The sequence below is a fragment of the Musca domestica genome, unplaced genomic scaffold (assembly GCF_030504385.1).
Source record: "Musca domestica strain aabys unplaced genomic scaffold, Musca_domestica.polishedcontigs.V.1.1 16, whole genome shotgun sequence".
In the NCBI taxonomy this organism is placed as follows: Eukaryota; Metazoa; Arthropoda; class Insecta; order Diptera; family Muscidae; genus Musca; species Musca domestica.
In genome coordinates, this window is record NW_026712219.1 from 12,672,562 (window position 1) to 12,697,193 (window position 24,632).

At 33.0% G+C, this 24,632-nt stretch overlaps 5 protein-coding genes across 5 annotated transcripts; 2 read left to right on the forward strand and 3 right to left on the reverse strand.

Moving 5' to 3' along the window:
• Nucleotides 1-1,220: 1,220 nt before the first annotated feature.
• Nucleotides 1,221-3,195, forward strand: LOC101890480 (PMP-22/EMP/MP20/Claudin tight junction). The gene has a single exon (XM_005180891.4). It carries the CDS (start codon nt 1,360-1,362, stop codon nt 2,185-2,187), a length of 828 nt encoding a protein of 275 aa, XP_005180948.1. The 5' UTR covers nt 1,221-1,359; the 3' UTR covers nt 2,188-3,195.
• LOC101893135 (josephin-like protein) lies at nt 3,056-4,331 on the reverse strand. The gene is made up of 3 exons (XM_005180907.4): nt 4,171-4,331; nt 3,941-4,112; nt 3,056-3,778 (listed from the first exon to the last, which is right to left on the reverse strand). The coding sequence occupies exons 1-3, from the start codon at nt 4,238-4,240 to the stop codon at nt 3,397-3,399; spliced, it is 624 nt and encodes a 207-aa protein (XP_005180964.1). The 5' UTR covers nt 4,241-4,331; the 3' UTR covers nt 3,056-3,396.
• A 1,766-nt stretch (nt 4,332-6,097) lies between these two features.
• On the forward strand, nt 6,098-9,395 carry LOC101890649 (zinc finger protein ubi-d4 B). The gene is made up of 3 exons (XM_005180892.4): nt 6,098-6,832; nt 7,603-7,881; nt 8,043-9,395. Exons 1-3 carry the CDS (start codon nt 6,424-6,426, stop codon nt 8,900-8,902), a joined length of 1,548 nt encoding a protein of 515 aa, XP_005180949.1. The 5' UTR covers nt 6,098-6,423; the 3' UTR covers nt 8,903-9,395.
• Nucleotides 9,396-9,527: 132 nt separating this feature from the next.
• LOC101893303 (uncharacterized) lies at nt 9,528-10,528 on the reverse strand. Its single transcript, XM_011293144.3, has 4 exons — nt 10,246-10,528; nt 9,947-10,185; nt 9,770-9,880; nt 9,528-9,686 (listed from the first exon to the last, which is right to left on the reverse strand). Exons 1-4 carry the CDS (start codon nt 10,381-10,383, stop codon nt 9,539-9,541), a joined length of 636 nt encoding a protein of 211 aa, XP_011291446.3. The 5' UTR covers nt 10,384-10,528; the 3' UTR covers nt 9,528-9,538.
• Nucleotides 10,529-11,922: 1,394 nt separating this feature from the next.
• LOC101893636 (uncharacterized) lies at nt 11,923-20,410 on the reverse strand. Its single transcript, XM_011293138.3, is given in 13 exon segments — nt 11,923-12,098; nt 12,163-13,026; nt 14,323-14,423; nt 14,485-14,571; nt 14,573-14,741; nt 14,895-15,109; nt 16,692-16,842; nt 16,915-17,447; nt 17,509-17,782; nt 18,161-18,276; nt 18,344-18,425; nt 19,831-20,031; nt 20,122-20,410. Coding segments are annotated over 13 exon segments (3,147 nt in total). The 5' UTR covers nt 20,315-20,410; the 3' UTR covers nt 11,923-11,937.
• Nucleotides 20,411-24,632: the final 4,222 nt, after the last annotated feature.

Genomic DNA, 24,632 nt, shown 5'->3' on the forward strand with positions numbered 1-24,632 from the left:
AAACTACGTTTCCATCTCCAATTTGTGTATTTACAATGGGCTTATATGTATATATTTTGACAATGAGATGCTGTCAAACAAATAATTTTGAAAAAAAAATAATAAACATATGTTTGCACTGTTTAACCTTCTTGATTCTACCATGATTATCACCATGGTAAAATAATACAGGTAGTTGCACCGACACAGCTGCTGAAACAATGACCTGTCAAACCACTTTTGGAATTAAAAATGACGTCATATAGACTACTTAAATTTTTAAACATTTTTGACATATCAATGTTCTTAAGCGTTGATGCATTTACCTGTATTGTAAATTTTAAAATGTTTCTTTACATATAAGAGGATTTGTATATATTTTCATATTCGACGTCAAAAGGAGTTTTTTCAACAATTTTTACAAAATTGAATAATTTTTCATTCAAAATTGTCAATTGCAAAATTGGTTTGACAATTCATTGTACCAGTAGCTGTATCGATGCGTATACATGTATTCTTCTACCATGTGTTGGTGCATGGTAGAAGAATATAGGTAGATGCATCGACACAGCTGCTGGAACAATTTTACACCAATCCAAATGTCTTATATGTCAATTGAAAACCATTGGTTTTGAAATTCGATTTCATTTGACGTATACGCAATGAAATTGAAAGTAAAATCTGGGTAATTGTTTCATTGATCTCCTTGATATATGAGTAAAGTAAATGGGTTTCCTTCCTTCCTCTGAAGGGTTTAATATTTTTAACAAAATTTTTATATTGTGATAACCGAAAAACAAGAATGGAATTTCGGGGTTATTCCACAAGATTGAATCTAAAATAGTAGGACAATACAGTTTTATCACAAAATTGTGCAATTTGTTACCCATTTCGAAAAAATTGCATTTATTTTGCAACCAAATTTGATATAATTTCGAATCATTGTATTTTTTTATTCAAGACAGAAAGAAAAATATTGTACTCTGGGGGTATCTTTGTTCTACCTTCTGTATTTATACCATGTTTTAAACTACGTCAAAGGAAATCATAGCTCTGTATTCCAAAGCCATTAAAACGTCATTTTTGTCACTTCCTTTTATCGAAATTTAGTATTCAAATTGCGCATTTTGTTGTAATAGCCCTGTGAAAACACATGCGTAATTGTATTTCTTCATAGCCACCTGATACATCAATAACGGCGATGTTTCCCTTACGCTTTTAAAATAGGTTCCCGAATTCCAACATTCAATCCAAATTTCGTGTTTGTGGAATGAGTTATTAGTTGTTGGGCGTGGAACGGTGGAAATTTAGTAAATAAATTCTTGAAAATATACAACAAAACTTCAGCCTGTTGCACCATCCTATGCAGAATTATTAAAAATGGGGGCCAGCAATCGCAATACCCGTGTTGCTGTGGGCATTTCAGCAGTGGCCTTTACCCTATTTCTCATAGCATTCGTCACTCCATACTGGCTGGTTACAGATGGACGCCTAAGTGATCCACGATTTACCAATTTGGGTCTATGGGAGGTGTGCTTCAACAATTTCCAGGACATCCATAGGTTTTATGAGACCAGATTTAAGGGATGCATGTGGGTCTTCGAAGAGGAGTATTACATTATACATGATTTCCTATTGCCTGGATTCTATATAGCTGTGCAAGTGTTTGCCACTTTGTGTTTTGTAATGTGTTTGATTGCACTGCCATTGACTCTGTCGTTTTTGCGTACGTCTCGAGACGATGATCGTTATGTGTTTCTACTGCTTACCATTGGATCGTGTCAGATATTGGGTTCACTGTTTGGCTTCATAGCTGTTGTGGTGTTTGGTGCAAAGGGAGATTCGCGTGATTGGATGCCTCATTGGCAAAACAATGATATGGGTTGGTCATTCGCCTTGGGAGTTGTTGGTGCAGTCTTTTTGTTGCCAGCTGGTGTCTTGTATATGGTGGAGGCACGTCGTGAACGCTATAAACATTTGAATGAGATTAGTACTCGAGAGGCAGCAAGTGAATATGGTGGCGGTGATGATTACTATACGCAACAGGTGCCAGCACAAATACAACAGCAGCCGCAACAGCAACAACAACCTACTATACAAGATTATTATAATCCACAACCAAGCCGTCCAAGACGCCCTCAACCTGGTCATCGTACCCCAACAGCTCCTCCAGCTGTCGTAGGTGGTGGCATACAAACAGATATTTAATTGGAGCAGCTTAACTCTGCAAAAAAAAAAAAAATCTACGAAAACATATCCGTCCACAATGTTGTTTTATATTATAATTATATGTAGTTAACGACTGTCCAATTTTATTTTTAGACTATCTGTATCCTTTTTATAAATCGAATCTCGACCTTTTTATCGAGCAATCGATATACATTTTTTTATTCAGAACTATAGTGGCCTTATTCAATTGTGTCGTATTCCGTAATGTAATTGTATATTTATAACAATTGTTTATTGAATCTCGTGCATGTTACAATTTCGAATGTAAATCTTTTTTATGTAAAAATAATCTACAACATTCCATCACAAGTATTTTTATAAAGTATAAATGCTTATACTTCAATTAAGCACAATTTTCTAACTTGAATATTTAATATTTACAAATTTATACATAATTGTATACCTGTTTTTGGTTACAACAAATAAAGATTAACAAACTGAAAGAAAAAATTATTTTATTTATATCTAATGGAAGAATCCACATGAGTTGGGCGTTTTCAAAAGAAATATAAAAATTCGGCTAGTCAATTTGAACTAAAAAGAAATCTTTAAATAGTGCTTTTATGAAATGATTGGAATTTCCATCTGATTTTTAATAAATCCGTAAAAGAAACTTAAGTGAATGATTGGCTCTTTGAAAATGTGTGTCCAAAGACTGTCACTCAGTCCCTTTTTAAGAGATTTAATTTGTTGAAGGCATGAAATTGTTTTCTTCCAAGCACTCTTTTTCAGAGCTTCAAACTATATACTTACCCTCTACGTAATTTCCAAATCTTTAAGCTTTGGCGATTTTATAGTCCATGAAATTCTTTCATATCTATTAGTGGTTGGATAAAATCAATAGCTCTTTTAAATAACAGTTTTATCTTTATTGATATTCGTCGACAGTTCTCATCATTCATAAAAATAATTAATATATAATTAAGAGATTACAGTAAAGCATTTTTTACAAGAAATCAAATAAAAAATAGAATTCATATTAACAAATTGTGTACGTATGTATGTATTTGTTTTATTCATGTGGGTTTTGGTTTTTCCATTGAAAAACTACCCAGACTAGTCTTTTTTGCTTTTCTTTGTTTTAACTATTCCTTCTCCGTTTTCTTCTTAGCTCATCAATAAATTTGTAACTCCCTTACAACCTTTGAATAATATACAAGTCCTCATTGCTCCAACCAAATTCTTAACTCACGAAACATGACCATTCCTTAACGTTGAATTTGTATTATTTTTGGTCATCTCCGCCGTTGTGGTTGTTTCATTTGTAGGTGTTTCCTTTAACCATTTTTTGGGTTGATCATTTTCATTGGCACTTGATTCGACAATAACAAATAACTCCCGATCATTTGACTGTAGTTGTTGTTTTAAGAAGGCAAATAATTGCTGTTCGTTGCCTATGCATTCTGGTGTGTGTAATTTTGAGTCTAAATTGTAAAATTTGCCATCGATTTGACGTACAGCAATCCAGTGTCTTTTACGCAGTGGCAGTGTTATAAAGCCAAATTTATAATCTGATGGTACGTTGAGAATGAAACCAACAATTGCGTTTAAGTCAATGCATGAAGGGTCTCTGGAAGAAAAAATGTGAAGATTAGTTGCCATTTACAAAATTCGTGGTCATAACTTTAAGGAATTCGCAGTCTCCTCCTTCAACAAATAAACAAAAAATTCAAACTCTACATGCCACCTAGACTTTCTCTTTCTTTAAGGCCCTTTCCAAAATTCCACTTACTTTCGCTTATCGAACCAGCAGGCCTCACAGTTGTTCAACTGCAATGCAGCCATGATAACATTAACATCATAGTTTCCCAATCCAAGCATAGAACGATGTGGATTTAGAAATACATTTGGATTTAGTTGGGTACATATTTGATCCAACTGCTCCTTGGTAAATGCTTGGCGAGCTGTAAACAAAACCAAATTAGGACAATGTAGCCTTAACATTCTAACAACAATACCTACATTGAAATAAATTATTTAAAGTATGTAAAGCACACAATTGTCGCGTTTGTCTTTCGTGATATACGGGCATGTTTTTAAAATACAAAATTTGAGAAATGTTTGTCTGTCTGCCAACAAAATCAGTCAGTGTTTATATTACAAGATTACCAAGCTGGCATACGAACACAACGGCGCAGAAAGAAGAAACAACATCAAAGCAAAATAATCAATAAATATTAGAATGAAAACAAAAGAAAATGAGTAGCGCTAAAAACGACCGCAATTCAGTGGCGTGGCAATGTGACAACCTTTTGTTATAGCTCATTTATGCTTTTCATAAAACATTCACTGGAATTAATAAATCCGTTAAAAAATCGCTATTTAGTTAAATGCAAGGTTTATATAAGGTCAGCCAAGAAGACTACTGTTGACAAAAATTTGACAATAAACTTGGTAGTTTTTGCACTATTGTGATTTGTATCTCTCTTTGAATTTCCAATCACCATTTGCTCTGTTCCAGAACCTGCACGAGTCTACTAGTCTTGCAATTTTCTTATATATAGTAAAGGGAAAATCGGGAATTTAAAAACAAAATACTGAACATTGCAACGTATTATCACAAACAAATAAAACTTTTCAATACGTTTTCATATAAAGGGGTTAATCCACTGGATTTAGATTAAATTTGCCATATCCATTACTTATACTTCAAATAAATCCTTTTAAAGTAGATTACCCTACAAAAAGTTCTACCATAAACATGGTATTAGTTTCTTTGTCAGTTAAAAAAAATGGTAGTTTTACGAATCTTTTCTACCTTCTTATGGTACCATGGTTAAAGCCAAGGTATATTTACAAGGTGACATGCTAAGTCCAGCAGTTCTCTTTTTCTGCTGTCAAAGTACATTGTTTTTTTCAGTTCGGAAGAAATTTAAATTTAATTACCTTCTTAAAAAAAAATTATTCCCCTTCCCTGCAATTTCTGTAATTTACCTTGTCACATTTTACTACATAAAAACATGTTCCCATCTCTGATTTGTGTATGTACAATGGATTTCTAGATACTAATTTTGACAATGTCAAATGTTGTCAAATTAATAATTTAAAAACAAATAAACAAATAATATCATGACTTTACTTCCTGGTACAATAAAATCAAGGTAGGCCTATGCTACCATATGATTTAAATTTTGTTTATTATCTTGGTTTAATATGTCAACTTTATCTGTTTGTGTACGTGTTTTCTTTTCAATAAAAGAATTGGTCAGAAAATATTCAAATTCGGGTGTTTTCAAAATGCTTATTTCCACGGATGCATCGACAAAATCTACAGTTTTTGAAGCGCAACATAGAACATGATTTTGAAAAGATATTTTTGGCAGTTTTCAAATATTTATTCAAAATAAATGCAACAAGTCTTTTGGTTTCTTTGTTTTTTTTTTTGACATTACAAGCCAAACAGTTAGTTAGCCTACCATCTCTTCATTGAACAATGCTTGATTCTATCCATAGCAGAAGAATACAGGTAGATGCATCAAAGCTTGGGAGCATTAATATGTCAAAAAATAGTAAATGTTTTTTTTTTTTCAAATATAATGCCATGTTTACGTTAGAACTTTTTGTAGGGTTAACCTACTTTGAGAGGATTTATTTGAAGTAAAAGTAATGGATATGACAATTTAAATCCAAATCCAGTGGGTTAACCCTCATATATGATATTTTTATGCTAAACTAGCAGATCCTTGCAAATTATGGAACAGAACAATTAATTGATGTTGAAAAGAGACTCCAAAATTTTATTAATTTTCTGTTTTTTTTTTTTTTTATTCATATTTATTCTTTCAGAGCATTTGTAATAATTTATGATGTCCCATGTCTCATTAAATCTATTTGGCATTTCTCTTCTTTATCGATAACAATCGATAAAAACTCATGTTAAAACATCGTTGACATTGCCATCTTCCGAATTATAGCGTCAATTGAAGGAAAACTTGTTTAAATCGAAGAAAATTAATCAAAGTCTACATTAAATAAATCTTGTGCTTTGATTCCAATCTGTATTGCTTCAAATTTGCAGCATAAATTCTTGTTTATAATAAATAAAAACCAAACTTTTCTGTGAAATTTTCTGTACCAAGCCATTGTCAGGGGAATAAAGTGCATTACAACAACCACAAAGAAAAGGAAGCTGTTGGTGTTTTCACCCTACACACAACAACAACTAGTTGGCCTTACAAAGTGAACGTCGACAACAACAACGGGTATTTGGGCATTATGTCTGCGCCTGAAATTGAAATTGCTAATATAGGCAATTTTGAGAAAATCCAAAACTTTCTCAACGATTCCGCATACAAGGAGATTTTGGAGAACAGTGAAAACTATAATACACGATTATGCATCGAAAGACGCTTGCGAATGCCTTTTCTCGATCCACAGACTGGTGTGGCCCAGACACATTGTGCCCTATTTGTTAAGCAGAAGCAGCGAATGCCTGGTTTTCGTGAAGGTCAGATTTATACATATCCTTCATCGAGATGGCGCAAACCGAAAAGACAATATTTGCACAATCATCATCATAGCTATCGTCCGTATATGTATCGGGAAACGCATCACAATCATCATCATTACTCATCGAACAGCGGGTCGGGTGCTTCCAGGGATCATCATCAAAACGAAAATGCAGGTAAATCTGGGAATAATCAATAAGTCTAGCAAAATCTTCTTTGCTGTACTCATTAAGTATATAATGTTCGTTCTCATTAACAACCCTACTCTGGACCTGTTTCATTGTGTTATGTGTACGATTGTTTTGTTGGGTGGTGTTTTTCTTTTTTGCCACCCCTACCAAGATATCCACTTCTTGTGCAATTCATGGCATTATTAGTGTTGTTTTCGTTGGTGTCTTTGTCTCATTTCAAAGTACTTTGTTTTTGCAATTGCCCTCTATCCTTTTTTTATTCTTCATTCGTAATGAAATTTATTTGCTTTAGAGAAAAATCTGTATCTTTTGCAAATTGCAGAAAAAAGTATGCTGCTCCACCACAGGCATGTATGAAAATATATATGTGTGTGCGTGTATTTATATTATTTCATTTCTTTTATTTATTTGTTTTGATGGCGCTGATTATAATGGTGGGATGTAATGAAAATATCACATTTACATATAGCAATGATGTTAATGTAAACAAGGAGGACAGTGTAAGGTTTATTTAGGTTAGTCCAGCGAATGAATCAGTATTTTCAGAATTTGAGTTTTCAATATAACAACTGAATACTATTTTTGTAAAAAATATTATTAAGAAAGTCATGCCAAATTTACTCCAGAATTAGCCCTATGTAATCAAGGATTTTAATTGTTTCTATTAGAATTACCCAATTTTTAAACCTTCAGAACGTTAAATGTTTTTAACATATATAGATGCTTTATTTAAAAGATTTCTTGATATTTTTCAGCTTTAACAGCCGATGGCAATTCTATGAGTGCCTCAGGTGACAATGACAGCAAAGATTCCCATGCTAATGCTGAAAAAGAATGGTTCCATGATGACATGGAAATGTCATATCATCACCATGAAGATTTTGAAGATGATTTTGAATCAGATAATGACTTTGATGAATCCTACAGTGCGAGGGGCAAACGTAAACGTGGTACCGCTGGCGGTGGCGGTACGAGATGGCGTAGATCAAACGCTGCATCGGATGGAACTCCAAAGCGTGGACGCAAGGGAGGCGGTGAGTAATATGACCGTATGAATTTAAAATATGAAAAAGAAAACTTTTCGACATGTTATCTTTGCTGTTTTTATTTTGAAATTAAGAAAATATGAATGATTATTAGTTTCGCTTAAAAAAAGCAATGCAATCAAATTAATTTTTGTTGTTATTCCTTTCAGGCACTCGTCGACGCGGTGGAGCTAATCCTGATGGCGAAGATCCCCCACGACGTCGTCGTGGCGGTGGTGGTTCGAATACCTCATCTGCAGCAGTGGCAGCTGCTGTTGCACCCAATGTAGCTCCCACAACTATAAGTCATTCCAATTCTGCATCACCCATCACAAATACCGATGATTCCTCGCAACCCGGCCTCACATTGCCTTCCAGCGTTAATATGAATGCCCCAGTGACAGCTCCAATAGTTCCACCAACAATGGACAACTCTTCGTCGAATGCAACCGACGCCTCAATGGGCTTACCAACCGACAGTAATTCATCTAGTGCAGCACCTTCAGTACCACCAGTAACTACAGCAGGTGCAACGGCTGCTTCTGTTCCAACAACAGCTGCAACAGCTACAGTACCAGTAACAGCTGGCGTTAGCGCTACAACTGCTAGCCCCAGTAAAGCCGCTGGCAAACCAAAAGGACGTTCAAATTATCGTGAAGTGGCTCAGCCATCACCATATTGCGATTTCTGTTTGGGCGATCAACGTGAGAACAAAAAGACTAACCTACCCGAAGAATTGGTTTCATGCTCCGATTGTGGTCGTTCGGGACATCCATCATGTTTACAATTCACACCCAATATGATAATTTCGGTCAAACGCTATCGTTGGCAATGTATTGAATGCAAATATTGTTCGATTTGTGGTACTTCCGACAATGATGATCAGCTGCTGTTCTGCGATGATTGTGATCGTGGCTATCACATGTATTGCCTGTCACCACCACTGGTAACACCTCCCGAAGGCTCGTGGAGTTGTAAGTTATGCTTGGAAGAATTCCACAAAACCGAACCAGCAGAAAATACCAATTAAATGATATTCAGGTGTACAACAACTCAAGGCAACAAACAAATGGAATATTGAAACTCATTAAAGTTTACATACCTTTTTTTTAACGCGTAATTTAAGTTCAGTTTCTGTTTAGGATACCACGGCAGCTTTGTAAAAGTTCTTACATTAAGATTTAACTTAAGAAAATCAATTGATTTTATTTTTTATAATCATTATCATTTTTAACCAGGTGGTATTTGAATTTAATATTTCGTTTAAGATTGAGTAACACTTTTTTGTGCTCACATTTTATGTTAATTTATTTTAGTTTTGTCCTTTTTGAGAGTAAAAAAACAAACTCACATCTAATCAAATTGTATTCCAATGAAATATCGTATATATTTTATAAATAGTATTCATATAATATTGAAGCAATAACGCTACTTGAAACAAAAGTTGAAAACACACTATACGTACGTATGTAATTTCTACTTCAAATAAAAAAATATAATAAACTGCTGAACATTTAAAGGAATACTGGACCATTTTGTGACTCGTTTTTCTTGCAGAAAAATTGAAACAAAAGTGGTGTGGACCTAAAATGATCGTTTTTTGCTACTGTACTTAGACAGGATTAAATAAACAAATAAGTTCGTTATTTAAAGTAATACAAATATTTCAATTTATTTTGAAAGTTTTCGAAATTAATTCCATTATTGAAAAATTGCAATCGTATATTGTACAATCACCACTTGAAGATCCAACTTTTTCTGCCTCCCTATAATTTTGGCTTAAATCGGCTTCCAAATCATGAGATGTAGATGGACTACAATGGGAATATGAATATAAACATTTAGATAAACAATTCATTATTTTTAAATATGAATAACTGCAATGTATGTTAACTACCTGAAGAGTATATGCATCAATTCGCCAAAGACATCATAGTGCCTTACAAAAGTCAAGGCATTTGCTTCACATATTGCCATCATTACACACTCTTGACCTCGGTATCCATAGCTGGGAATAATGGACAAGATATGTATTTGTATACAACTTCGAATTTAAAAAAAAAAAAACATATACCTATCTAAACGATCACTTAAAATATCATAAATATCCCAACGCAAAGTAGAACGCCGACTTCGATGTGATAAAAATGCACTGGTATTTAAATTGTAGAAACCATCCTTATACTCTGGAAAATAGGGATTTTCACGAAAATGTGTTTCATTAAACGGTAGCCAATACATAGCTTTCAGAACGTAGCCAATTGTCAGGGATTCATAGGCCAAATCAGCGGGTATACCTATACCACCAATGAACTTTACAAAAAAAAAAAAAAAAACATTAGATGCGAAAGTAATTCTTAATGAGCCACATACCTGATGTCTTGTGGGTGCCTGCCGAGGAAATATTAGAAAACGTTTCTGCCTCATCAATCTGAAATCTCCCGTAACCCAAAGCATGACAAATAAATATGCAAGCAATATAAATTGTTTGCAAATACTACCTTTGAACATGTTGAGTGGTTAATTGCAACTAAATTGTTTTCTCCAAATGCTTTTAGTCTTTAACTGACCACAAAAGAGTTAAATATGTTCTGTCGAATGTGTGTTTTGACCAACCAATTAGCACTTGGTTGATGAAGAACATAGACAGGCTACTTCTAATTGTAGTTGCTTCAGCAAAATGCATTTTTACCGTTTTAAGTCGTTAACCAAATACAGAGATGTAGTCTTTGTGGGGAGTAAGGCTTATTATGTTTCCCAATGGAAACAATTTAGCCCTGTACATCTGTCAGTTGTAATCACGCTAGGGTCAATGTCAATGGTTTTCATTTGAGCTGTATTTTTCGATGGATCTTTTTTTTAATTTTTCCTGGTCCCTTCGAATGGTGGAGGGTATAAAAAGTTCGGACAGGAACTTAGCTGCTTTTTTACTGGTTTAGTTTGGGGAGCGCCTAAAGGTGTAATGTAAAGATATATGATATGTTTGTAATCTAGCTTTAAAATAAATAGATGATACTTTCTATTTTATAAGTTCAAAGATGCTGGTAACACTTCTTAAGCGCCTTCTCAGTCAAACTTATCCTTGTTTCTACTTGTTATTATACGCTCCGCCTTGGAAAGGAGGGTATATTAACTTTTTCATTCCGTTTGTAACATTCCTTAATATTCATCGTAGACCCCATAAAGTATATGTATTCATAATCAGTATAAAATTTTAAGTCGATTTAACGATGTCCGTCTTTCAGTCCGAATGTCTGTCTGTCTATTGAAATCACGATACAGCCCACATTATTTGACGTAGAGGGTCAAAATTTAGCAGAACAATTTGTGTTGTGCCTAGGATGGTTGGTATTGAAAATGAGACATATCGGTCCACGTTTTGGTATAGTCCCCATATAACGGTACCTCCTGATATTCGGTATTTTAAAGATTTTGCCACATTTTTTCACGGATTTGTCTAAAAATCGGTATATGTAGGTTATAATAGGTTCTAGCTTGTGTGGCAAAACATTGTATGTATAAGTCCACGTTTTGGTATAGCCCCCACATAACGGTACCTCTCAATATCCAGTATTTTGTTGACTTTTGCCACATTTTTTCACGGATTTGTCTTAAAATTGGTATTTGTGGGTCATAACGGGTTCTAGCTCCAGTGGCGAAGTATTGAAAATTTAGGTCCATGTTTTCCTATAGCGCACATAAAGCGATACCCACCGATATTCGTTATTTTGATATTCCTAGTCACCTTTGCCCATGAAATTGTTTCAATTTTGGTAATTTAGGAGATTTGATTTGAGAGGTTCCCGTTTTGGTATGACCCCATATAACGGCCTCACCCACTTTATGTTTAACTGCATTATGTAAAAGGTCTTACTGGAATTTGTAGTTTAAAGTGTAGCACGCTTTAATTCTGATACTTTTATATAAAAATGATTCCTTCGGGTAAGGTGGAGGGTATTAAAAATTCGGCCCGGCCGAACTTAATGTTTTTTACTTGTTTTTCTACTGTACCTGACGCAAAACAAATTGTTCGAAGTTTATTTTAAAAAAATTGTAATAATTTTTTTATTGTCTCTTAACAAATTTCACCTTAACCTCATTCTTAGTTCTAATAATAATACCAGATTTAAATTCAAATTTGCTTGGATCCACCATGGGTAACAGTTTAAAGTTCTTAATGACATGGACCAGCAATGTTTTCATTTCATGCATGGCAAATTTTTGACCTAAAGAAAAAAAAAAACAATTGATAAATTGGAATGAACTCCCCAACAAAAATAAACGACTTACCAATACAATTCCTTTGGCCAGCACTAAATGGGGAAAAAGCATACGGATGACGTCCCACAGAATTTTCAGGTAAGAATCGTTCCGGATCAAATTCTTCGGAATTTTTGAAATGTTTTGGATTGCGATGCAAATCGAAAATATGTATTGTAATAAACGAGTTGGCGGGCAAGATTAAACCATTTGGCAATTCAGTTTCTTCGACTGCTTCGCGCATTATAATTGGCACCGTGGGATACAGGCGCATTGATTCCTTGAGAAAACATTCTAAATATTTCAATTTATTCAAATCGCCAATATCCAGAGATTCTAAATTACAATCGATATTGTCCATTATTTCCTGGTAGCAACGTTCTTGCATTTCCGGATGCAACGATAGATTCATCAGACAGAATATCAAACTCATCGATGTTGTATCGTATCCCTCAAACATAAAGGTATCAACTTCTTCGCAAATGCCAGCATGATCGATGAGACCGTCTTTTTCGGCATGCAATAGGGTGTCTAACATGGCATAACGTTTCTTGAGAAAACTGAAACGAGGAAATAATTGGAGTTAAAAATAATGGTATTTAGAGGCTTAATAAAGCGTCACCTACCTTTGCTCATCTTGTGCCGCCTGGGATTCAGCTTGCTCAAGCTCTTGGGCAAAAATTTCTCTTCTCTTTTTAATAATATCACTGGAGAAATCATGGGCGATCTTTAGAGCTGGTAAATATTTATACTCTTCTATGGCTTTATAAACCGATTCAATCATCAAATGTGGATAATTGGCACGTCTATTGAAACATTCTTCGAAAACACTGAAACTCCGGCGATATTCATCACCATTAAGACACTCATCCAGTTTAACACCCAAAGCGGTTTCTGAAAAATAATCAAGATGGTAATAGTGAATTTTTGATCGGATGGAATATATGGCAGATTGAATGCAGCAAAGTCTGGAACTTATTGCGAAATAATTTTCTACTCTCTTTTAAAATTTGATATCTAGATTACTGGTGGTATCTGTGTATGAGATTTTGGCGGTAGTTCAGAAATTCTTCCTATATTTGTACGAATAGTACTAAATGGTACTAAAGTTGGTACTGGGTTAAGAAATAGAGCTGAAATCCTGAAATTAGATATAGATGTCACTGTTGGTGCCTTTTGTTAAGATATGACGGAGGATTCGGAAATGCCTACTATGATTGTTTGAAAACTACTAAATGATACTAAATTTGGTATTGGATGATGGGATAGGACTGGAGTCTTCTGTGGGCTTCTGGAATTGGAATATGAAGTTGGTTTTGGAAATGTGTTCAATAATTGTACGAAAAGTACTAAATTATACTAAATTTGGATTGGATTATGGGATAGGGCTGGAGTCCTCAAATTTAATATGATGTCTCTGTGGGTATCTGAAATTAAGATAGGAGTTGCTTTTGGAAATATGTACTATAATTGTACGAAAAGTACAAAATAGTGCTAAATTTGGTACTGGGCGATAATACAGCTGAAATCCATAAATTTGATATAGGAGATTTGAAAGTGTTTTTGCAAATTCGTGCTATATTTGTTTGAAAAGTACTAAATAGTACTAATTTTGGATCGCTGTTGGTGCTCAGGATAGAAAAAATGTAGATTGTTCTGGATATGAATAATGAATGTTTTGGTAATTTGATATTGGTTAAAAATGGAGACATAAAAGTATGGAGACATATAATTGATTATGGGTCCATTGTCCAATGGGTTTTTTAATATCCTACTCTTTCAAAATGAGAGATTTTGAAGACTTTTTGGTGTAAAAGATAAACATTTTCTTATTATTCCTTCCGAAAAAAGGAAAAACTTGAATAATATATAAAACCTTGAAAGGTTGAACATTAATAATGGTGGATTTTTAGAAATATTTTTGATGGAATGTCAAAGAAATAGAGCATTTTGAAAGTATTTTCGTCAAGACTTTTAAGGATTTTTTAAGGACCCTAGTCTTAAAATAATGGACACCGAATTTTAATTGAAATTAGGTAATGGCTCTCTATAATTGACAATCCCAATTCGTAACAATTAGTCAATCCAGTTAAAATTGACAAAACATTTGACCACTCGGCCACAGGCTGTCTATATTTAATCAATTCATTTTGTTATCACTAGAAATGCTCGCAAAAATAAATTACTCACCACATACAACGTTCAATGTGAACTTGGGTATTATTTTATCCAAGGACAAGACATCGCTTTCTGCATTCTCCATAAATTTAACAAATTTTTGGCTTTCCTCACTGGAAAATATAAAACAGTTTCTTATTATTTTTTAAAATGTAAATATGCCATTGAACCTACATAAAAATCTCTTGAAATTGTCCCAAAATATTAAAATGAAAAGCTGGCGTCAACATCTTACGTCTTGTGTGCCATTCACCCAAAAGCCTGCTTCAGAAATCCGTATACAAATCCCTTGGTTATCAGTTTTGTATTGGTAAAAATCATTTCGGCAAATTCAGCATCGATAACATTGAAAATCGTTTTGCCCATAACATATTGAGCATAACTGCGTTTCATCAGAGCGGCATTGCGGCGAAGATATTTGAAGGTTTCAACTGTGACGAAAATAAAATTAAGAATATAAAAAATATATATAAATACTAAACACTTCATGTGATGCCACTTCTCCTAAAACTTTTCTAACATACTTCGTAGGTATAATGATTCTCTTTTTTTTATTAGATAACAACAAACATACTGTAGCTTACCAAAATCCAATCCAGCCGTATCAAATGTATTTCCAAATATTGTTTTACCCGGTAATGCGGGTACTAAATTTTCAACCGGTGAACCATCCGCCGTCCGAAGTTTTGGTGCAAAAAATGCCAATATTTTAAAATCTTTTTTCAAACGAAATATATATAAAATACAAATTAAGCCAACAGCCAAAGTCCATAGAAACATTCTGGCGAAATCTTGAAATCTTCACGCTTAACTTAAGGTTCAGTGTAGACGAGTTGTTCACAACTGATTTGTGATGGGAAAATAATGAGTCTAAATAGTAGCTAGTTTATATTTTGGGCGAATATAATATGAATTGTTGTTGGAGCTTTATCGCACATTTGGTGGGTTTTAGTTCTGAATACATTAGCATTTGATTTGTTGATACTGATAACTAAATAACACCTGTTGGAAGTAGTGCAATAGGGCTTTCTTTGGAATAGTTGTCAAAAATAATTTTAAAATACTTGTAAATAATAATAGTGGATTTCTTGGTATTCCTTAAACAATTTTAATTAAAAACGTAAAATTAATTAATTAATAACCGTAAAATCGGATGAAGATGTATATCAAAGCTATACAAAAATCTGAACCGATCTCGATAAAATTTGGCAGAGGTATTTTTGAGCAGTATTTGCTGCCCAGTATCAAATATCTTTGTTGTGAAGTATATACTACGCATGTGAGGGTCTTAAAACACCAAATCGGATGAAACATATATATGGGAGCTATAGCTACATCTGAACCGATTTTCCCCAATTTTTACTCTCACCAATTTCAATAGTGTTCGTCCTTGGACCAAACAAATATTGTTTGTAAAATTTCATCTCAATCGGACAATAAATGCGACCAGCATTTTTTTAACAAAAATACATGGACAGACGGACTGACAAGCATAGATCCTCAAAAGTAACTATGGGTTTATCTCGCTATGTAGTGTAGGGTATAAAAATCAAGGTTTATAGATCTGAAAGTCTTTTAATATATACACATATTTTGTCTCGACAAAAAAAAAAAAAAAACACAACTAATATTCTCCAGATAATTTTTTGTTATTGTTGTTATCTATTCCGATGATATCAAATATCAATCAATTTGTTGTTTTGTTATTAAAAATACTTAGACAAGAGAATAGATTGAATCTCTTTTACAAAAATTAATGTTTCTAACTAAATAGAGTGAAGACACATGGATCTTAAGCAAAATCAAAATTTGACTCTTGTTACTGGTCCCAATTTCTTTATTAAGAACAAAAATTTGGTTGACGGTTAAGGGAAGTTAAGGGAAATTACGAAGTATCTAAATTAGATAAGGGTTATCTAACGTCGCACTTAAGAATGCAACGTTCTAACGCGAAAAAATACACTTTTATATAGCCTCCTTCAAGTTTATCTTTTTTTGATAATTATTAAAAATTTGGAACTAATTAAAAGAGTAAATACTATTACAAGTGTTACAAATTGTACAATGGTATTTATAGGTCATGGCTGACGGATATGGTTCACAGGTTATTTAAACGAATGTTTTATAAAGGTGTATCGAGGTTAGAATCGAGAATGTCTATCTTTGATATTTTGTAAGAATCAGGAATCATATTCTCGGGATAGAAAATCTGACTTGTTAACATGATTCCAATAGTTTTTTCTACGTTTTCAAAGCTTGTGATAGAGTTAGACTTGTGCAAAGCATCATATCCCAAAAAAGACAATTGCAATTTAATGTTATTGTTATTTTGTTTTCAATAAATTATTTATTTGTTTTCTTTTTGGTTTCATTAATCTCTCTTTGCTATTTTGATTTTAATTTTATCGGATGTACGTAATAAAATACCAGCCGAGAAACGAAATGAGTCGGGTGTTGTGACTGGTTCCAAACGAAAATGTTTGAGGATGTGGACCAGCAGTGTTTTAATCTCTAGCAAGGCAAATTTCTGACCTAAAAATTAATTAAACATGTAATTATTAACAAAACTATGCAAAATATTTATAAAAATATTCTTTTGTTTACCAATACAATTCCTTTGTCCCGCACTAAATGGTATAAATGCAAGCGGATGCCTCTGTTCGCTTTCGGCACCGACAAATCTTTCTGGTCTAAAAACCTCCGGATCCTTATAATGCCTGGGATTACGATGTATGTCGTAAATATGAATATTTATTTGTGTGTTTTTGGGAAAATTAAACATATCACCGAATACAATATCCGATGTTGCTTCACGTATTATAATCGGCACCGAAGGATACAGCCGTTGGGTTTCTTTTATAAAACAATCCAAATATTTGAGATTACTTCATTCCGACATATCCAATGACGATAAATCACCACTGATATATTCATTAATTTCATCACAGCATTTTTGTTGCATTTCTGGATAGAGGGCAAGATTCATTAGAACAAATATCAAATGCATTGATGTTGTGTCAAAGCCTTCAAACATAAATGTATCGACCTCCTCACAAATGCCAGCATGATCGATGAGGCCATCTTTTTCGGCGCGCAATAAACTGTCCAACATGGCATAACGTTGTTTGCGATAAATGCTATAGAAATTTAAATTTAATTAGTAAATTTTAGAATTTATTATGAGAAACCCAAATGTACTTAGCCTCCGAATCCTTTTCTCCACTATCGCCCTTCTTAAGTACTTCATCGCCCAGCAGCTCTCTTCGCTTTTCAATAATACCACTGGAAAATGCATGCAACTTTTCCATAGCCTTTAAATAGGTCTTACCCTCACTGAAGTTATTGTAAATGAACTGGAAAACATTGAGGGGATTTTTCAGGCGTTCCAAAAGCATCTCCTCAACCATGGTAATGTGTTTACGATATTCATCGCCATCTAAACGTTCGTCAAGACGCACACCCAATGCAGTTTCTAAATAAAATTAAAACAATTTTTACAAGTTAGAAATATGTCCACATATAAATACAGTATTTAAAAAAAATACAAAAAAAAGTTGAAAGGAAGTTTTTGAATCATTTCTCACTCATGATGATGATGATTTTTTGTTATGAGTGTACGGCATTTAAGGCCGATGTACAAAATTTGCAGTGAGTATTATGGGAAAGAAGAGAAGTAAATAACAATGATTTAGCTCTCTCTCTCTCTCTCTTTCTCTCTGACAACCCATTTTCTTGCCGGTAAACTGTACACGTGTGAATTAGGTCTTAAACAAATATTTAGTCTTCAAGGCAATACTAGCATTTTAAAATCCCATTTTCATGACGTGTATTTATGCATTATTGTCCTTACCGCATATATTGTTGAGTGTAAATCGTGGAATAACATCACTTAAGGACACTTCACCATTTGAAACATCAGATTCTAACAATGTTTTCAGATTTTCCACAAAACACATCGATTCATGCCTAAAAAAAGAAATCGATTAGATATATTATTAATATCCGAAATTTAATATAAAAAACTATTACTCACTTAAAGGTGTCCATAAAATGTTGCAAAATATTGAAGTGAAATGTCGGTGTCAATAGACGTCGGCGGGTATACCATTTTTTATCTGTAATATATATAAATTTATGTAGTATAATAATTGAAATTATTTATTTATAATTATAATACAAATATATTATTATTCTAAAAGGTGGCACAGAAATATTTGTGGACTTTTTAAAGAGAAAAAATTTGAGAACTTTCAGATCTGAATTTTTTAGGGAATATTTTAAAATTTCCTTACATACGTTTTCAAGGACTTCCTATGAGAAGTCGAAGATTTTTTATAAAAACTTTTTCTAGGTCTTTTCTGAGAAAGCCTGCACGATTTTTTTTAAATAAACAAATTTAATATTTAATACACTCTTAAGGCTAGTTAGTATATATACAGGGTAGGATAAAAAAAACTGCAACAAAGTAAAACACCATAATTTTTAAATTTTATTGAATGAAAGCAAAAAATGTCGGGAATAGCATCAAATTTTAGTAAAAGTTTAGATTTGTTCGAATTGCACGAATTATGGGCCAACTAAAAGGCCAATGATATCGTCACACGCTGCCCGAATGTTGCTCTGCGGTATTTTGGCCCATTCCCGGCGAAGCGCTTGCTTGAGGTGATCGACACTTTGGTAATTTTTAGTACCAACCTTTCTTTCCAAAATGCTCCGAACAAAATAGTTCAACGGATTGGTATCCGATTTAGCGACATTATTCACCGGAATTGTTTCAAATTTGGTATTTGAAGTTCATAATAGATACTGCAGCCTAAGGCAGAAAATTATCGTGCAGGTCCACGTCTTCGTATAACCCCCATATAACGGTACCTTCCTATATTCGGTATTTTGATGATTTTATCGACATTATTCATCGGAATTGTTTCAAATTTGATATTTGAAGTTCGTAATGGATACTGCAGCCTAAGGCAGAAAATTGTCTGTGCAGGTCCACATTTTGGTTTAGCCCCCATGTAATAGTACCTCCCTATATTGATGATTTTAACTACATTATTCACCGATTTTTTTTAAGTTTCGCATTTGAATATTGTAATGGCTTAAAAATTAACAGAATTTTTAACGGATTTTATTTTTTGAAAAATACCAAATTCGTTCCAAATGGTGAGGGTATTCAAAGTTCGGCCCGGCCGAACTTTCAGCTTTTTTACTTGTTTTTTGACTCATTTTTGTCCAGTACTGGGAAAATGCACTGTTGCCCATATTCTCCACACAAGGTAGTCTTCGATTGGAATGCTTTATACCAATTTTTGGCGTCCAGTGACCTTTAAATTTAATATTGGAAGCATCCCTTCTAAATAGTAGTGCAGCGTACTATATGCTCAATCCCGTCTGCCTTTGGATCTTCTCTTTCATAATCACAATACACAAATACTTTAACATTATAATTCATTGTTTTAATCATTTATAAACAATGTGGTCTGCTGTAGAATTTGTCAATTCATCAGATTCCAAACTTACCTGTACTTGTTAAAAGTCCAGTTTTCAAAAATGGATGCAAAAACTCATAAACAACACCCTTTGACAGCAGACGTGAATCATTCAAAACTAGTTCAGCGGTCTCCGCATCAATGATATTGTATACTGGCGTTAGTATGAAATATTGGATGTAATTACGTTTGAGATTTTCCGCAAATATACGCGAGTAGTCGAAAAATTCTTCTGCAAAGACCAAAGGGGTAAGTTCATTTCACACAATACAAAAAACAAAACACTCAGCTATCACCCACCCTACCTCCTCCCACGACTTACCCAAATTCATTGATAAGAAATCAAAGTTGCTACCCCAAAATCCACCAACAACGGCCGCTTTACTTTCAACCGGTGTTCCATCGATGGTCGTGATTTTGCGCGTCAAAGAGGCCAAAGAATAATTTTGATTTAATTTCCATAGCGAAAATGCCAAAATTCCACTGAAAATAGCTATTAGAATTTGTATTAGCATTTTGTCTAACAGAGTGTCGTGCGGAGCCTCAATTTGCTGTTGTTTGATGTGCAACAGCTTTTCATTGATAACTAAACAACGAGTGAACGAGTGATACAATTTTGCTCTGTTTACTTAAACTGATTATTTTTTTGTAAAGCAATAAAATTTATTTTGTCTTTATGGCGTTCACTCTCTCGGTTTTGCTCTTATCTCTCTCTCTCTCTCTCATTGTTTTGCAACAGTGGATTTGGATGAAGAAAAAAAAGATTGTTTTAATAATTTGATTTTAATTGCTGGTCAAAAAAAACGTACTTAATAAATACAAAATATGGAAATATATTGAAACCCAAAACTAAACCTGGTATTACTTTTTTTGCAATTAATATTATAATTATATGCAGGTATGATTTGTATTTAGTATTATGAAAATGTTTCCTCCACTGTAGGTGAACCAAAACTGTAGTTGTTGTTGTTATTTTGTGTAGAATTGGGTTTGTGTGTTGTTACTCTATTCTCTTTATATGAGCAACATGTGTGTATTAGCGGAGAATGTCACACAAGCTTTTCAAATAAATAATTATAGCTACGAGTACATATTGAATATTAAAAAGTCCAGCAAACCCATTCCACATAATGAAATATACACATTTGTACACACGTTAACATTATTATTAGATACACATATTTTTGTATGATACACATATTATTATTTGAAGATGAAGCAAAATAGATTATAAACAAACAAAACAAGTAAGAGAATATCGCAAGCAATGCGAACAAATAAATATCCTCAGACCAAGTGAGTATATTAACCTTTACCAAATGTGACTTAAAGGTATTTGTTGTGTCCCTGTACTTTTTATACCCTCCATCATAGTATGGTAGGTATATTAGGTTTGTCATTCCGTTTGTACCACCTCGAAGTGTTCATTTTAAGGTGAGAATACATAAAACATTTTTTTGACCGGCTTAAGTCATCGGCTGGTTTCTTCATAAAAGAACAAACAAAGATATAGAAGTATTAAGATAGAACAAGAAATATATCATATTTTAAAACCGAATTTGCTGTAAATTTTGGTATTGTCCCCATAAAACTGCACATCCAAATATTCGGTATTTTTAGCGGAATTGTTTCAAATTTAGTATTAGGGGTTCGCAATTGATACTACCTTCTATATGACAAAAATTACATATTTAAGTATATACCACATATAATGGTACCTCCCTATATATTTGGTCTTTTCATGATGTAAGGCCCCACTTTTCATTGAAGTTACTTCAATTTTGGAAATTGGAGTTCACATTGGGTACTAATTCACATGACACAGAATTGCTGTACTACTGCACTTAATCGTATATCCCCTATATAACGGTACCTTCCTATATTCCATTCTTTGAGGATTTTAGCTTAAATTTTCAACAGATTACCTCAAACTTGGTATTTAAAGTTCGTAGTACGCACTACCTTCTTTCGTAGATAATTGGTTGTGGAGATGTACCTTTTCGTATCGCCTCCCACATAACTGTAACACCTGAAATTTCAAATTTCAATGGCATTTTTCAAAACATTTTTTGTACAATCTGTAAGTTCCCTACAACAAAGAGATAGAAGTATAAAGATGGGGCAAGACTGAGTTAAAATATTGTCACCAGGTGTTGTTCCGATATCGTAACAACATAGATACCAATGTTAAGTGATTTTAACCGCTAAGGCAATATGCAATGAATTGGAAAAGTCTATGGAATATAATTTGAAACTATTTTTTTTTTTTGGATGACTCAAACTTTTATTTATCATTATTTTCTATAAATTTTTTTTTATACCCTCCACCATAGTATGGAGGGTATGTTAAGTTTTTCATTTCGTTTATAAAACCTCTAAATGTATATTTTAGACCCCACAAAGTATATATATATATATATATATATATATATATATATATTTATTTATATATATATATATATATATATATATATATATATATATATATATATATATATATTATATATTATATATATATATATATATATATATATATTATATATATATATATATATATATATATATATATATATATATATATATATATATATATATATATATATATATATATATATATATATATATATATATATATATATATATATATATATATATATATATATATATATATATATTCTTGATCAGCATTAAATTCTATGTCGATTTAGTGATATCCGTCCGTCCGTCTGTCTTCTGAACAAAATGAAGTATGTTGATAAATTTTATTTAAATGTATATTATGTCTGCAGCACTTATGGTATTGAAAATGGGCCACGTTTTGGTATAGCCCCCATATAATTGTACCTCCCTATTTTCGGTATTTTGATGATTTAAGCGACATTATTCACCGGAAATGTTTCAAACTTGGTATTTGAAGTTCGTAATGATGACATGACGGAGAATTGTCCGTGCAGGTCCACACCTTCGTATAACCCCCATATAACGGTACTTCCCACGGGAATTGTTTCAAATTTGGTATCTGAAGTTCATAATGGATAGTACAGCCGAAGATAAAAAATTGTTGGTGCAGGTCCACGTTTTCGTATAACCCCCACATAACGATACCTCCTGATATTTGGTATATATACGTCTTCGTATAGCCCCATATTCGGTATTTTGATAAATTTATCGACATTATTTACCGGAATTGTTTCAAATTTGGTATTTGATGTTCGTAATGAATACTATAGCCTTTGACAGAAAATTGTCTGTGCAGGTCCACCTTTTGGTATAGCCATATAGTATATAGTACCTCCCTATATTCGATATTTTGATGATTTGAGGTGCAATGTTCACCGAAATAGTTTGAAATTGATTTGAAGTTTGATTTTAGCTACATTATTCACCGATTTTTTTCAAGTTTCGCATTTGAATATTGTAATGGCTTTTGACAAAAGTTGCCTATGCAGGTCCACGTTGACGTATATAATGGCTACATTCGGTATTTTTAAGATTTTAACAGATTTTTATTCAATGAGCTGTCAAACCACTTTTGGAATTGAAAATTTTGAATGAAAAATTATTAAATTTTGTAAAAATTGTTCAAAAATACATATAACAACCTCCGATTGGCGTCTTATAAGAAAATATGTAAAAATCTACTTTTTTTTTGACAAAACATTTAAAAATTGTTGACATATTAATGCTCCCATGTATTCTTCTACCATGATATTTTCTTTCGTTTTCCTTATCCATTGTTGTTAATAATTTTTTCCGCAAAGAAAAGATTGGTTAAATTTGTTTGTTTGTTTGTCTACCAAACAGCTGTTTATTGAACAGCTGACGCTACTATATTAGGTGTGTCTGGTTACCCTAAAATTTGTAACAATTGTTACAATTTGTTACTGGAAGTCGTCTGTTAACCCGAAAGTTCTGCAAAAGAGAGCGGTTGGAGAGAGACATTTTGACAGTTCTTTCAGTGAGAGTTTGCAAATTCTTGCTGGACAAATTTCTTCTTGCAATCTCTTGCAACTCTTCTTCTTCTTATTAATCGACATTCAATCAGATGTTTTCTATTGTTTATTTATTTCTTTTTGTGATTTTAATTTAAAAATATTGTCTTGGAATTAGCAAGACTAATTGTTTTTGAAGAACAACTTTACAAAATGTGAAAAACATAAATATTAATATGTAAAAAGAAAATAACAACATTTTAGACAAATGCCATTAGCAACAGATTTAAAGGATTCCGCGGAATACATCAAATCTAGCTTCCTTATATTGTTCATATTTTTATTTTATTGTCAATTTCCTTTTTGTTTATAAAACTTGTGAAATTGGTGATGGTTCCTTTCGTTTAATTCTTTTAATGGGGGACAGATTGGTTTGTTTTGACAAATCATCTGATTAGTTACAAGCTTCTGCAGGAATACCGTCTGTTTACTTTTCGCAATTTCCTTGCAAAAGAGAATAAAAGTACCTTACTCTCTCAGAAAGATGTTGCTGGACAATTCCTGCAGGAAAAGTAACCAGAAACACCTATTATTCGTACTAGGGACAATTTCCCTTTAAGAATTTGCAAACTCTCAGTAACTCAAATGTCAAAATGTCTTTCTCATTTCGCTCTCCGTAACTGGACTTTTGGACAGCTTAAAGTAAAACTTTCTACAAATTATCGACGAACAGTCCCATGTAGAAGAATATAGGTGGACGTATCGACACATCTGCTGGGACTATGAACTGTCAAACTAATTTTGGAATTGGAAATGTTGAATGAAAATTTATTTAATTTTTTAAAAATTTTTTGAAAAACGCGAATTATAATAACCTCCGACTGACGTCGTATAAGAAAAC

What these genes read in the sequence shown, in the direction of transcription:
- LOC101890480 (XM_005180891.4), top strand. Translation starts at nt 1,360, where the DNA reads ATGGGGGCCAGCAATCGCAATACCCGTGTTGCTGTGGGCATTTCAGCA.
- LOC101893303 (XM_011293144.3), bottom strand. Translation starts at nt 10,383, where the DNA reads ATGTTCAAAGGTAGTATTTGCAAACAATTTATATTGCTTGCATATTTA. An exon ending in TTAAGTGATCGTTTAGATAG is followed by an intron (nt 9,881 to 9,946) that starts GTATATGTTTTT and finishes CATTATTCCCAG; the next exon opens with CTATGGATACCGAGGTCAAG. An exon ending in TTGATGCATATACTCTTCAG is followed by an intron (nt 9,687 to 9,769) that starts GTAGTTAACATA and finishes TTCCCATTGTAG; the next exon opens with TCCATCTACATCTCATGATT.
- LOC101893135 (XM_005180907.4), bottom strand. Translation starts at nt 4,240, where the DNA reads ATGCCCGTATATCACGAAAGACAAACGCGACAATTGTGTGCTTTACAT. An exon ending in TTTAAATAATTTATTTCAAT is followed by an intron (nt 4,113 to 4,170) that starts GTAGGTATTGTT and finishes TTTTGTTTACAG; the next exon opens with CTCGCCAAGCATTTACCAAG. An exon ending in TGCTGGTTCGATAAGCGAAA is followed by an intron (nt 3,779 to 3,940) that starts GTAAGTGGAATT and finishes TTTTTCTTCCAG; the next exon opens with AGACCCTTCATGCATTGACT.
- LOC101890649 (XM_005180892.4), top strand. Translation starts at nt 6,424, where the DNA reads ATGTCTGCGCCTGAAATTGAAATTGCTAATATAGGCAATTTTGAGAAA. An exon ending in TCATCAAAACGAAAATGCAG is followed by an intron (nt 6,833 to 7,602) that starts GTAAATCTGGGA and finishes GATATTTTTCAG; the next exon opens with CTTTAACAGCCGATGGCAAT. An exon ending in GCGTGGACGCAAGGGAGGCG is followed by an intron (nt 7,882 to 8,042) that starts GTGAGTAATATG and finishes TATTCCTTTCAG; the next exon opens with GCACTCGTCGACGCGGTGGA.